A 12,410-nucleotide genomic window follows, 5' to 3' on the forward strand; every position below is an offset into this window, starting at 1 on the left:
GCTGGAGTAGAAATGAGAAGGAGTTTTTGAAATATTCAAGGGCTGCAAATTACTGCAATGTTCGCCAGGGCATGACAAGACGTCTTAAAAAAGCAACACAAGTAGAAAGCCTTTGACTCAGACCTGTGTAGTGTGTGAGGCTTGTGAGCTTTAATTAAGGGTGCCTGGTGTAATCAAACTACAAGATCCAACTCCCTCGCTGATAGCTCCCCAGAGGTTTGTATTCTCACTTTGGATAAAAATGTTGTTTTCACTGTCAATGAACGTAGAATCTTCTTGAACAGACGCTTTGAAAAAGGAGAAGTTGAACTGTCAATGTCTAATTGTGCACAAGGAGATACATCTCTGTTCAATTCCATGTTGTATAGTATCAGGGTTCAGTGAAAAATGTTTAAGATGCCAAACGTATCAGCTGTATAGGAGCTGATAGCAGCTTTGGGATCCAGAACCCTCTGTGTATGTCTTTACATATTGCCTTGACTCAATACCTATTTCACTAGTGGACTTTATGCTTAACATTGTATTGGGTGTATAGCAAAGTTATAAGAATGGTAACTTTTATCATTTGATACAGATCTAGGATCAGTTTTGCTGGTCATAAATCTTTCGTGTGCCACTACAGTTCGTCTGTCCGCCTGTGTTTTTAAAGGAAACCAAACTGAACTAAGCTGGTCTAATAATTGTGTAATTGTGGTTTCCTTATTAGTCAAGTTTGTCATCTTTCCTCCAATTCTTCTCGGACCTGGAAAATGGTTATGTTTTAGCGAGGAAGGAAGCACGGATGCATTTATGCACTGATAAGTCTTTTTGATGGAAATGGACGGGTTTTAGTGCGTCATTTGTTCGACATCGACGTAAACAGTCGTGATGCCAGAGAAGGTTGTTTCTGACAATGGACATCATGTTCCTGTACCCGGGTTTGTCAAAGTAGTGGATGGGAATTGGTAATAGACTTGTCACAGTTTTGATCGTTTCTCGTGACAACCTTAGACATTACAATTGAGTAGTAATAGAGAAGTTGATTTGTTTCTGGGTGCAGAGATCACACTTTTGATAAGAATAGGTGTATGTTCCTCAGTTATGTTATCTTTTCAGATAAATTATATGTCGCTGGTTGCCTTTGAATGCTAAAGCATCTCCCTTGGTGTGATTAGTATAAGACATGCATTTCATTTTCAGACATATTTTTGAAGATCACAGAAATGTTGTTTTTCCCCCACTGAGATTCAGAGGAATAACATTCTCTCTTACAAACACTTGGTGAAAATAGCTAAATACATTTATTCATAAATTATGTAAATCAGAAACAGATGTAAGTGCTGTTAAGATCTCTACTTAACCTATTTTATTACCTTACACAAAATTAATGATCAAGGATATACACGTTATTTAATTTCATATTTTATTAATTAATTAAATGTCTAGCTCATAATAAATAAATAAAAACATAATTGTACAAGAACTAATAATGTTTTTCAACATTTACTTCTACAGTAATAATGTTGAGACAACATCTTTGTCTGTACATTGCAGTGAATGTACAGCTTTTTTCTCCTTCATTCGCTGTTGTCATTTCTGGTCTCTCTCTCTCTCTCTGATATTTAATTATTTAAAATAATGAATCACATCAATAAAACAAAACTCATTTTGGCTCTGGTTTCAGCTGGACACCCACAGAACTTCAAAACAGAAATATTCCCCACAAATCACAAAAAAGGTACCTTTTCTGTCTTCCTATAGTTTTCAATAGAGATAGAAGTAGTCTAGGAGAGTGCATTCTATTTTCTCTCTGAACGGAATGCCATGAAATACATTGTTGTGTACTTTTCGTCATGAATGCTCAACAACCGTCTAAAAAACGAAGACGAAATTAGATGACTGCATGTCACATACAGTATGTCATACTAAGTCACTATGAAATTCTAAATCATTGACCTGAAATGTTTGCTAAGACACCACACTGTGCATCACCACTTCATATGGTGACGCAAACAAACAAACAAACAATCTGACTCACAAAGACAATTCACAGCAATACAAATAAATCAATTAAATGCATAAAACATATACGCTGGGAGTCAGGAAGCAGGTGCAGAAGGTGAGTTTAATAAAGAAACGATACCGATGAAAAAACATGAGAAGCGTACAGAACGTGAGAAAAAACTAAACCAATACTGCCTGAAGACTGTGGCTACTGAGGGCTAAATAAAGGGGAAGTAATCAAGGTAATGATGAAGTCCAGGTGTGCATAACGATGGGGAACAGGTGTGCGTAATGTGGGTTGCCAGGAACGGTGGTTAGTAGACCGGCGACGTTGAGCGCCAGAGAGCGGGAACGGGAGTAGGCGTGACAAGGTGGTGTTATCTCTCACAGTAGAGTAGTTTTATAAAAGATGGTGTTATCTATCACAGTAGAGTAGTTTTATAAAAGATGGTGTTATCTATCACAGTAGAGTAGTTTTATAAAAGATGGTGTTATCTATCACAGTAGAGTAGTTTTAATGTGGGCAGGCTATTGAGGATTGTACAATACCAAGGTCATTAAGGCATTCACATTAAGTCAAGCAGCACGTTCTATTGTTGAGCATTTATACACATGAAACAGGGGTTCTTTCTAACTAGTGCATGTCTTGGGAGATGTTAACGCCTTTTGATTTCACCTCTGATATTAACAAAGCATGGATAATTTTGTTGTTGTTGCGTGTTGTACGTATTGTGCATGTGTCTGTCTGTGCATTCTTGCATGGGTGCATGTGTGTGTGCATGTCAATATACACGTATGTACTTTATGAGTTACCCCCACCTTGGTGTATGCATTATGTTGTCCGCCATGGCTCTTTTTTCCTTTGCTGGTCGTGCCAAAGCTGAGCCAACGAGACAGACGACGACGAAGAGGAGGAAAAGGAAGAACTCTGCCAGCAGCGCCAACAGCAGCGTGGGCAACGCCAACAGTAAGAAGAGAAGCCCTGCCAGCAACTTCAGCCTCTCCAGTCAGGTACCTGTAAGCATCAGCTCAACCGGGTTTGGCCCACTCTTACACCCTCTTACACCACTATACACCCCTACACACCCCTATACACCACTATACACCCCTACACACCACTATACACCACTATACACCCCTATACACCACTACACACCACTACACACCACTATACACCACCATACACCACTATACACCCCTATACACCACTACACACCACTATACACCACCATACACCACTATACACCCCTATACACCACTACACACCACTACACACCACCATACACCACTATACACCCCTATACACCCCTATACACCACTATACACCACTATACACCACTACACACCACTATACACCCCTATACACCACTACACACCACTATACACCACCATACACCACTATACACCCCTATACACCACTACACACCACTACACACCACCATACACCACTATACACCCCTATACACCCCTATACACCACTACACACCACTATACACCACTACACACCACTATACACCCCTATACACCACTACACACCACTATACACCACCATACACCACTATACACCACCATACACCACTACACACCACTATACACCACTATACACCCCTAAACACCACTATACACCCTTACACACCACTATACACCCCTATACACCACTATACTTATCCAGAGCGACTTACCGTTTTTTCATACTATACACCTCTATGCACCACTATACACCCTTTTACACCACTATACACCACTATACACCACTTATACACAACTACTATAGACACACAGGCAGGAAGGCATGTAATGAAACACAACAATTCATTTATAGGACTATCAATCTACCGTCATAATGTGTTTATTCAAGTATTAATCTAGAATTATCCTCCCCTGTTGCTTCATACCCTCTGCTCTGGGGAGTGCTATATCAACTGGCGCACCATGTCTCTAGTCTATCCCATGCATAGCATATTTTCTTCCTCGACATGTCAATACGGGGCCACTTGACACAGTTTGAGGTTAAACACCTACTTAAACCACTGAGTGTTACACCTCGCGCTTCACATCACCCCAGGGGATAAAGTGCTATTTCGCCTCAATTGTTTGGACAAGCTATAGTACTTTCTCACTATCACACACTGGGTTTGCTGTATGGACTGTTAGGAGTCATACTGACTGCTTAGGACTGTAGTCCCTCTGGATGGGGGGGGGGTTTAGGAGGGAGGGAGGCAGGGAGGGAGACTGGGGATCTGTGAACCCTCTTTGTTTGGGTTGGGTTGTTCCTCACGGTGCTTTTTAATCCACAAGGCATCTCTTTTTTCTCTCTTTTTCTTTCTCTAGGTATATATTTTTTATGTCCCTCTCTCCCTCCCTCTCCCTCTCGCTCGCTCTCTCCCTCTCCTCTCTCTCTCTCTCTCTCTCTCTCTCTCTCTCTCTCTCTCTCTCTCTCTCTCTCTCTCTCTCTCTCTCTCTCTCACACACCCACATAGACACAGCCTCTCCAACTCAAGCTCCCCCCTCTCTCTTGCTCTTTCTCGATCTCTCTCCCTCACTCTCCCTTTCTCACACACACATAGACACACACCCTCTCCAACTCTAGCTTCCTCTCACTCTCTTTCACCCCCCCAACCCCCCTCCCCTCTTCTCTCTCTTACTCAATCACTCGGATGCACACACACACACACACACACACACACACACACATTGTTTTCTTGGTGGGAGGCTGTTTGGCTCTGTGCCATCTCTCATTATCACACAGTATATCTGTATACACCCCCTTCTCCTTTCCTTCCCACACACACACTCCTCTCCCTCCCCCCCCTCCTTTCTTTAAAAACACACACTTCCTATGGTTAATGTTGACATGCGTCTTTAAGAGCAGTGACGGTAACATGCTGGTTACATATGTTGCACGCCTGCTAGCTTTGTCTGAGAAGTTGTTCGTTCGTTGGCTGAGCACAGGCCCTACGTGAGCCCAATGACAATAAGGAGAGGACAGGGAGAAAAGGGAGGGAGCGGGTGAATGGGGGGCATAGGGAAGGGAGGGGGAGTGGGTTGTTGTGTTGTTCAACAGGGACCTCTACTGGTCGCTGGGCTGAAATGACATTGAAAACTATGTAGAGTGCTACTAAGAAAACCATGCAGAGTCCTACAATGTGTTTGCTGGGGGATTCTTTGGGAACATTCAGATAGAAATTGATTGTGTAGAACAAATATGATTGTCTGTCAGGTAGAAAACGGAAGTGTGTTGTTAGCTCTATTTGTTACGTGTCTATGTGTATCCCTCTGAACATTTCACCTCATAGGCCTTTACCTACACATTTTGTATTTGCAGATCTTAAGGGACTAGATAGGTTTATGCTGAAGGCTCAGCCCAGCCTTTCAATGGGCATAGAGGAGCATCCACCATATTGCTTACACCTGTCCAGTTCCTTCAGATCTGCAAACACAGAAGAAGTAGGGGCAAGGAGAAGGGGATTGTCTAATATCTCAAAAAGGGTGCTAATACACTAACTTATGATCAGACAATGAACATTCTTAGCTGTCTTAACAGCCCATAGGTCCATTCAGGGCTAGCTAATGCTAAAGATAATGAGATGAGTAGATGAAACATTATTAATTAGATCACAATGTACACTCCCCCAATCCCAGTCTGACCACCAGCTGTTGTCATTGGTGGGAGGGGTGGGGGTGGGTCGGGGGGGTTGGCCCAAACAGGCCAGAGGTAGATTGACAGCCACCCTCGCAGGAACAGATGGCGAATTTAAGGCTTGTTGGCAATCAGCACGTTTTGAGCTAATGACTTAATTAGCTATGCAAATTGACAAATCAGTGTGGATATTGTCATTTAGTCAAAAATCTCACCTAAATTAATTAGTGTGATTAAGGCATAGTAGGGTGTAGAGGCGGGAGCTAGGGGGGTTTGAGAGACGTTGCCAACCCCCCCCCCACCAATCCGGATCCTCTGGTTGGTGTGTGTTTGTGTGTTTGTGTGTGTGTCTGCATGTGTGTGTTTGTGTGTGTGTCTGCATGTGTGTGTTTGTGTCTGCGTGTGTGTGTCTGCGTGTCTGCGTGCGTGTGTGTTCATACATGTGCACACATCTGCACATCAGAGGAGGTTAGCGAGAGCTCCCATGCCACGCCGCATTGACACACATGGGCAGTGAACCGTGTGTTTCATTTAACTGTGTAGCTTCCTCCTGAGATGCAGTGGGAGGTTGTGGGCTGCTGAGGAGAGAGAGGGTTTAGCAGACCAGGGAAAATGAGATATACAACTCAGCCTGCCTAGAACAACCAATACTGTCCTAACATAGTCAATTTGATCACATACAGTTGAAGTCGGAAGTTTACATACACCTTAGCCAAATACATTTAAACTCAGTTTTTCACAATCCCTGACATTTAATCCTAGTAAAAATTCCCTGTCTTAGGTCAGTTAGGATCACCACTTTATTTTAAGAATGTGAAATTTCAGAATAATAGTAGAGAGAATGATTTATTTAAGCTTTTATTTATTTCATCACATTCCCAGTGGGTCAGACGTTTACGTACACTCAATTAGTATTTGGTAGCATTGCCTTTAAATTGTTTAACTTGGGTCAAACGTTTCAGGTAGCCTTCCACAAGTTTCCCACAATAAGTTGGGTGAATTTTGGCCCATTCCTCCTGATAGAGCTGGTGTAACTGAGTCAGGTTTGTAGGCCTCCTTGCTCGCACACGCTTTTTCAGTTCTGCCCACAAATGTTCTATAGGATTGAGGTCAGGGCTTTGTGATGGCCACTCCAATACCTTGACTTTGTTGTCCTTAAGCCATTTTCCCACAACTTTGGAAGTGTGCTTGGGGTAATTGTCCATTTGGAAGACCCATTTGCGACCAAGCTTTAATTTCCTGACTGATGTCTTGAGATGTTGCATCAATATATCCACATAATTTTCCTTCCTCATGATGCCATCTATTTTGTGAAGTGCACCAGTCCCTCCTGCAGCAAAGCACTCCCACAGCATGATGCTGCCACCCCCGTGCTGCACGGTTGAGATGGTGTTCTTCGACTTGCAAGCATCCCGCTTTTTCCTCCAAACATAACGATGGTAATTATGGCCAAACTGTTCTATTTTTGTTTCATCAGACCAGAGGACATTTCTCCAAAAAGTAAGATCTTTGTCCCCATGTGCAGTTGCAAACCATAGTCTGGCTTTTTTATGGCGGTTTTGGAGCAGTGGTTTCTTCCTTGCTGAGCTGCCTTTCAGGTTATGTCGATATAGGACTCGTTTTACTGTGGATATAGATACTTTTGTACCTGTTTCCTCCAGCATCTTCACAAGGTCCTTTGCTGTTGTTCTGGGATTGATTTGCACTTTTCGCACCAAAGTACGTTCATCTCTAGGAGACAGAACGCGTCTCCTTCCTGAGCGGTATGACGGCTGCGTGGTCCCATGGTGTTTATACTTGCGTACTATTGTTTGTACGGATGAACGTGGTACCTTCAGGCTTTTGGAAATTGCTCCCAAGGATGAACCAGACTTGTGGAGGTCTACCATTTTTTTTCTGAGGTCTTGGATGATTTATTTTGATTTTCCTATGATGTCAAGCAAAGAGGCACTGAGTTTGAAGGTAGGCCTTGAAATACATCCACAGGTACACCTCCAATTGACTCAAATGATGTCAGTTAGCCTATCAGAAGTTTCTAAAGCCATTACATATTTTCTGGAATTTTCCAAGCTGTTTAAAGGCACAGTCAACTTAGTGTATGTAAACCTCTGACCCACTGGAATTGTGATACAGTGAAATAATCTGTCTGTAAACAATTGTTGGAAAAATTACTTGTGTCATGCTCAAAGTAGATGTCCTAACCGACTTGCCAAAACTATAGTTTGTTAACAAGAAATTTGTGGAGTGGTTGAAAAACAAGTTTTAATGACTCCAACTTAAGTGTATGTAAACTTCCGACTTCAACTGTATTTATAACTACCAGTAATCAATCATCTAACATTTCTTAAATTATTGAATTGCATCTCCTAGATACTCACTTATGTTTAGACCTGTACAGTGGGGGAAAAAAAGTATTTAGTCAGCCACCAATTGTGCAAGTTCTCCCACTTAAAAAGATGAGAGAGGCCTGTAATTTTCATCATAGGTACACGTCAACTATGACAGACAAAATGAGATTTTTTTTTCCAGAAAATCACATTGTAGGATTTTTAATGAATTCATTTGCAAATTATGGTGGAAAATAAGTATTTGGTCAATAACAAAAGTTTCTCAATACTTTGTTATATACCCTTTGTTGGCAATGACACAGGTCAAACGTTTTCTGTAAGTCTTCACAAGGTTTTCACACTGTTGCTGGTATTTTGGCCCATTCCTCCATGCAGATCTCCTCTAGAGCAGTGATGTTTTGGGGCTGTCGCTGGGCAACACAGACTTTCAACTCTCTATGGGGTTGAGATCTGGAGACTGGCTAGGCCACTCCAGGACCTTGAAATGCTTCTTACGAAGCCACTCCTTCGTTGCCCGGGCGGTGTGTTTGGGATCATTGTCATGCTGAAAGACCCAGCCACGTTTCATCTTCAATGCCTTGCTGATGGAAGGAGGTTTTCACTCAAAATCTCACGATACATGGCCCCATTCATTATTTCCTTTACACGGATCAGTCGTCCTGGTACTTTTGAAGAAAAACAGCCACAAAGCATGATGTTTCCACCCCCATGCTTCACAGTAGGTATGGTGTTCTTTGGATGCAACTCAGCATTCTTTGTCCTCCAAACACGACGAGTTGAGTTTTTACCAAAAAGTTCTATTTTGGTTTCATCTGACCATATGACATTCTCCCAATCCTCTTCTGGATCATCCAAATGCACTCTAGCAAACTTCAGACGGGCCTGGACATGTACTGGCTTAAGCAGGGGGACACGTCTTGCACTGCAGGATTTGAGTCCCTGGCGGCGTAGTGTGTTACTGATGGTAGGCTTTGTTACTTTGGTCCCAGCTCTCTGCAGGTCATTCACTAGGTCCCCCCGTGTGGTTCTGGGATTTTTGCTCACCGTTCTTGTGATCATTTTGACCCCACGGGGTGAGATCTTGCGTGGAGCCCCAGATCGAGGGAGATTATCAGTGGTCTTGTATGTCATCCATTTCCTAATAATTGCTCCCACAGTTGATTTCTTCAAACCAAGCTGCTTACCTATTGCAGATTCAGTCTTCCCAGCCTGGTGCAGGTCTACAATTTTGTTTCTGGTGTCCTTTGACAGCTCTTTGGTCTTGGCCATAGTGGAGTTTGGAGTGTGACTGTTTGAGGTTGTGGACAGGTGTCTTTTATACTGATAACAAGTTCAAACAGGTGACATTAATACAGGTAACGAGTGGAGGACAGAGGAGCCTCTTAAAGAAGAAGTAACAGGTCTGTGAGAGCCAGAAATCTTGCTTGTTTGTAGGTGACCAAATACTTATTTTCCACCATAATTTGCAAATAAATAAATTAAAAATCCTACAATGTGATTTTCTGGATTTTTTCTCTCAATTTGTCTGTCATAGTTGACGTGTACCTATGATGAAAATTACAGGCCTCTCTCATCTTTTTAAGTGGGAGAACTTGCACAATTGGTGGCTGACTAAATACTTTTTTTCCCCACTGTACCTATCAAAATAGAGAGTTAACATCACCCAATTAAATTCCCTCACATTGCGAATAAAGAATCAACCACAGAATAAAACTCCCTATGTTTTCATCTGTGACCTCAACGCTAGGGATCATCTCTTAGAAATATGTCCTACATGATTACTATAGGGAAAGGAAAGGGGTGACCTAGTGAGTTGTACATCTGAATGCATTTAACCGAAATACAGTGTCTTCCACATTTAACCCAACCCTTCTGAATCAAAGAGGTGCGGGGGGCTGCCTTAATCGACGTCCACATTATCGCGCCTGGGGAGCAGTTGTTGTGGGGGTTAACTACCTTGTTCAAGGGCAAATGGCAGATTTTTTCACCTTGCCGGCTCGCGTTTCGAACAAGCAACTGTACTGTCCCAACGCTCTAACTCCTAGGCTACCTGCCTTCAATTTTGATTGGTCTGCGAGGGGCAGGAAGGGGAGGATAGTCCACTTCGTCAGTGGGAGGGGGTTTCATTCGCACAGAGTGCTCAGAGAGGGGTCGACCGTGTACATACGGGTTCACCGCCTTCACGGTGCTTCACCATACACACACTCCTTAAAATCCCCCCCACGCACCAACTGTTATTGCAGGAGCGGCAGGGGGTTGTTTCGAAACAAGGTAAACACACGGCTTTAGCCCTTTAGTGAAACAACAAACACACATCATCAACAGTTGAAGCACACCAGCTAATGGGTTAGATGGATTAGATGGGTTAGATGGTTTAGATGGGTTAGATGGATTAGATGGATTACAAGGGTTAGATGGGTTAGAAGGTTTAGATGGGTTAGATGGTGAGTAGTTGTCATAGAGCTGGATAGAGGACTCACTTGCCACAAAAGACTGTGATAGCATGGGCGGTTTATGGGTTGTAGCATTATGTACTACAGTACCCATAATGCTCTGTACAACATATCAGGTTTTATCCTAGGTTGGGATTCTATCCGATCCGCGTTAGATCTGTGTTATAGCGCGTTTGACATTTAAAGGTAATTTCAGATTGAACCGACATCTGCAGCGTTAACCGTGAATGCGATCTCCACGAACGTCAGGGAAAATGCCTTTAAAATCTGCATTGTTAACTGTCTAGTGCACTGCGCTATGAATTGAATCAAATCAAATCAAATTGTATTGGCCACATGCGCCGAATACAACAGGTGCAGACATTACAGGGAAATGCTTACTTACAGCCCTTAACCAACAGTGCATTTATTTTTAATAAAAATAAAATAACAACAAAAAAGTGTTGAGAAAAAAAGAGCAGAAGTAAAATAAAATAACAGTAGGGAGGCTATATATACAGGGGGGTACCGGTGCAGAGTCAATGTGCGGGGGCACTGGCTAGTTGAGGTAGTTGAAGTAATATGTACATGTGGGTAGAGTTAAAGTGACTATGCATAAATAGTTAACAGAGTAGCAGCAGCGTAAAAAGATGGGGTGGGGGGGCAGTGCAAATAGTCCGGGTAGCCATGATTAGCTGTTCAGGAGTCTTATGGCTTGGGGGTAGAAGCTGTTGAGAAGTCTTTTGGACCTAGACTTGGCACTCCGGTACCGCTTGCCGTGCGGTAGCAGAGAGAACAGTCTATGACTAGGGTGGCTGGAGTCTTTGACAATTTTGAGGGCCTTCCTCTGACACCGCTTGGTATAGAGGTCCTGGATGGCAGGAAGCTTGGCCCCAGTGATGTACTGGGCCGTACGCACTACCCTCTGTAGTGCCTTGCAGTCGGAGGCCAACCAGTTGCCATACCAGGCCGTGATGCAACCAGTCAGGATGCTCTCAATGGTGCAGCTGTAGAATTTTTTGAGGATCTGAGGACCCATGCCAAATCTTTTCAGTCTCCTGAGGGGGAATAGGCTTTGTCGTGCCCTCTTCACGACTGTCTTGGTGTGTTTGGACCATGATAGTTTGTTGGTGATGTGGACACCAAGGAACTTGAAGCTCTCAACCTGTTCCACTACAGCCCCGTCAATGAGAATGGGGGCGTGCTCAGTCCTCTTTTTTTTCCTGTAGTCCACAATCATCTCATTTGTCTTGGTCACGTTGAGGGAGAGGTTGTTATCCTGGCACCACACGGCCAGGTCTCTGACCTCCTCTCTATAGGCTGTCTCATCGTTGTCGGTGATCAGGCCTACCACTGTTGTGTCGTCGGCAAACTTAATGATGGTGATGGAGTCGCGCCTGGCCATGCAGTCATGGGTGAACAGGGAGTACAGGAGGGGACTGAGCACGCACCCCTGAGGGGCCCCCGTGTTAAGGATCAGTGTGGCAGATGTGTTGTTACCTACCCTTACCACCTGGGGGCGGCCCGTCAGGAAGTCCAGGATCCAGTTGCAGAGGGAGGTGTTGAGTCCCAGGATCTTTAGCTTAGTGATGAGCTTTGAGGGCACTATGGTGTTGAATGCTGAGCTGTAGTCAATGAAAAGCATTCTCACGAATCCCGGCCTTAGTAAAGATGTTCTTGTAGCTATAACAGAATGGTGTCCCATCTCCTTACCAACATATGGTGTCAGAAGTGGGATCTGAACCCACGCCTCCATTCTTGGTTAGAATTAGAATCTCAGGGGTAGGCTACTGGTCTTGATGAGACCCAATGTCCTCTAGTGTTTTTGCTTTTGGCCCTTCATTGCAGTGGGTGGAATATCATCCATACAGATTAGAGTGGACATCTTAAGCTTAATTTCAGTATAATGAACGTCTAAAGGCTTTCACATATGCTTGGACATGAACTGCGCTGAATGAACATTTCCATAGATTAAGAGTCAGTATAACCTGCATATCATACCATAAA

At 43.4% G+C, this 12,410-nt stretch overlaps 1 protein-coding gene across 2 annotated transcripts in view; it reads left to right on the forward strand.

Moving 5' to 3' along the window:
* LOC311107824 (LIM domain-binding protein 2-like) overlaps nucleotides 1-12,410 on the forward strand; it is a 116,060-nt gene that overhangs the window by 100,487 nt on the left and 3,163 nt on the right. The window contains exons 7-8 of one of the 2 annotated variants that reach the window (XM_084150386.1): nucleotides 1,664-1,717; nucleotides 2,864-3,000. In XM_084150386.1, the coding sequence (XP_084006512.1) occupies nucleotides 1,664-1,717; nucleotides 2,864-3,000 (191 nt within the window). The remainder of the gene's footprint in view (nucleotides 1-1,663; nucleotides 1,718-2,863; nucleotides 3,001-12,410) is intronic. The other variant, XM_084150387.1, reaches the window with a different exon arrangement.

The sequence above is a fragment of the Coregonus lavaretus genome, assembly GCF_964263955.1.
Source record: "Coregonus lavaretus genome assembly, chromosome: 32".
In the NCBI taxonomy this organism is placed as follows: Eukaryota; Metazoa; Chordata; class Actinopteri; order Salmoniformes; family Salmonidae; genus Coregonus; species Coregonus lavaretus.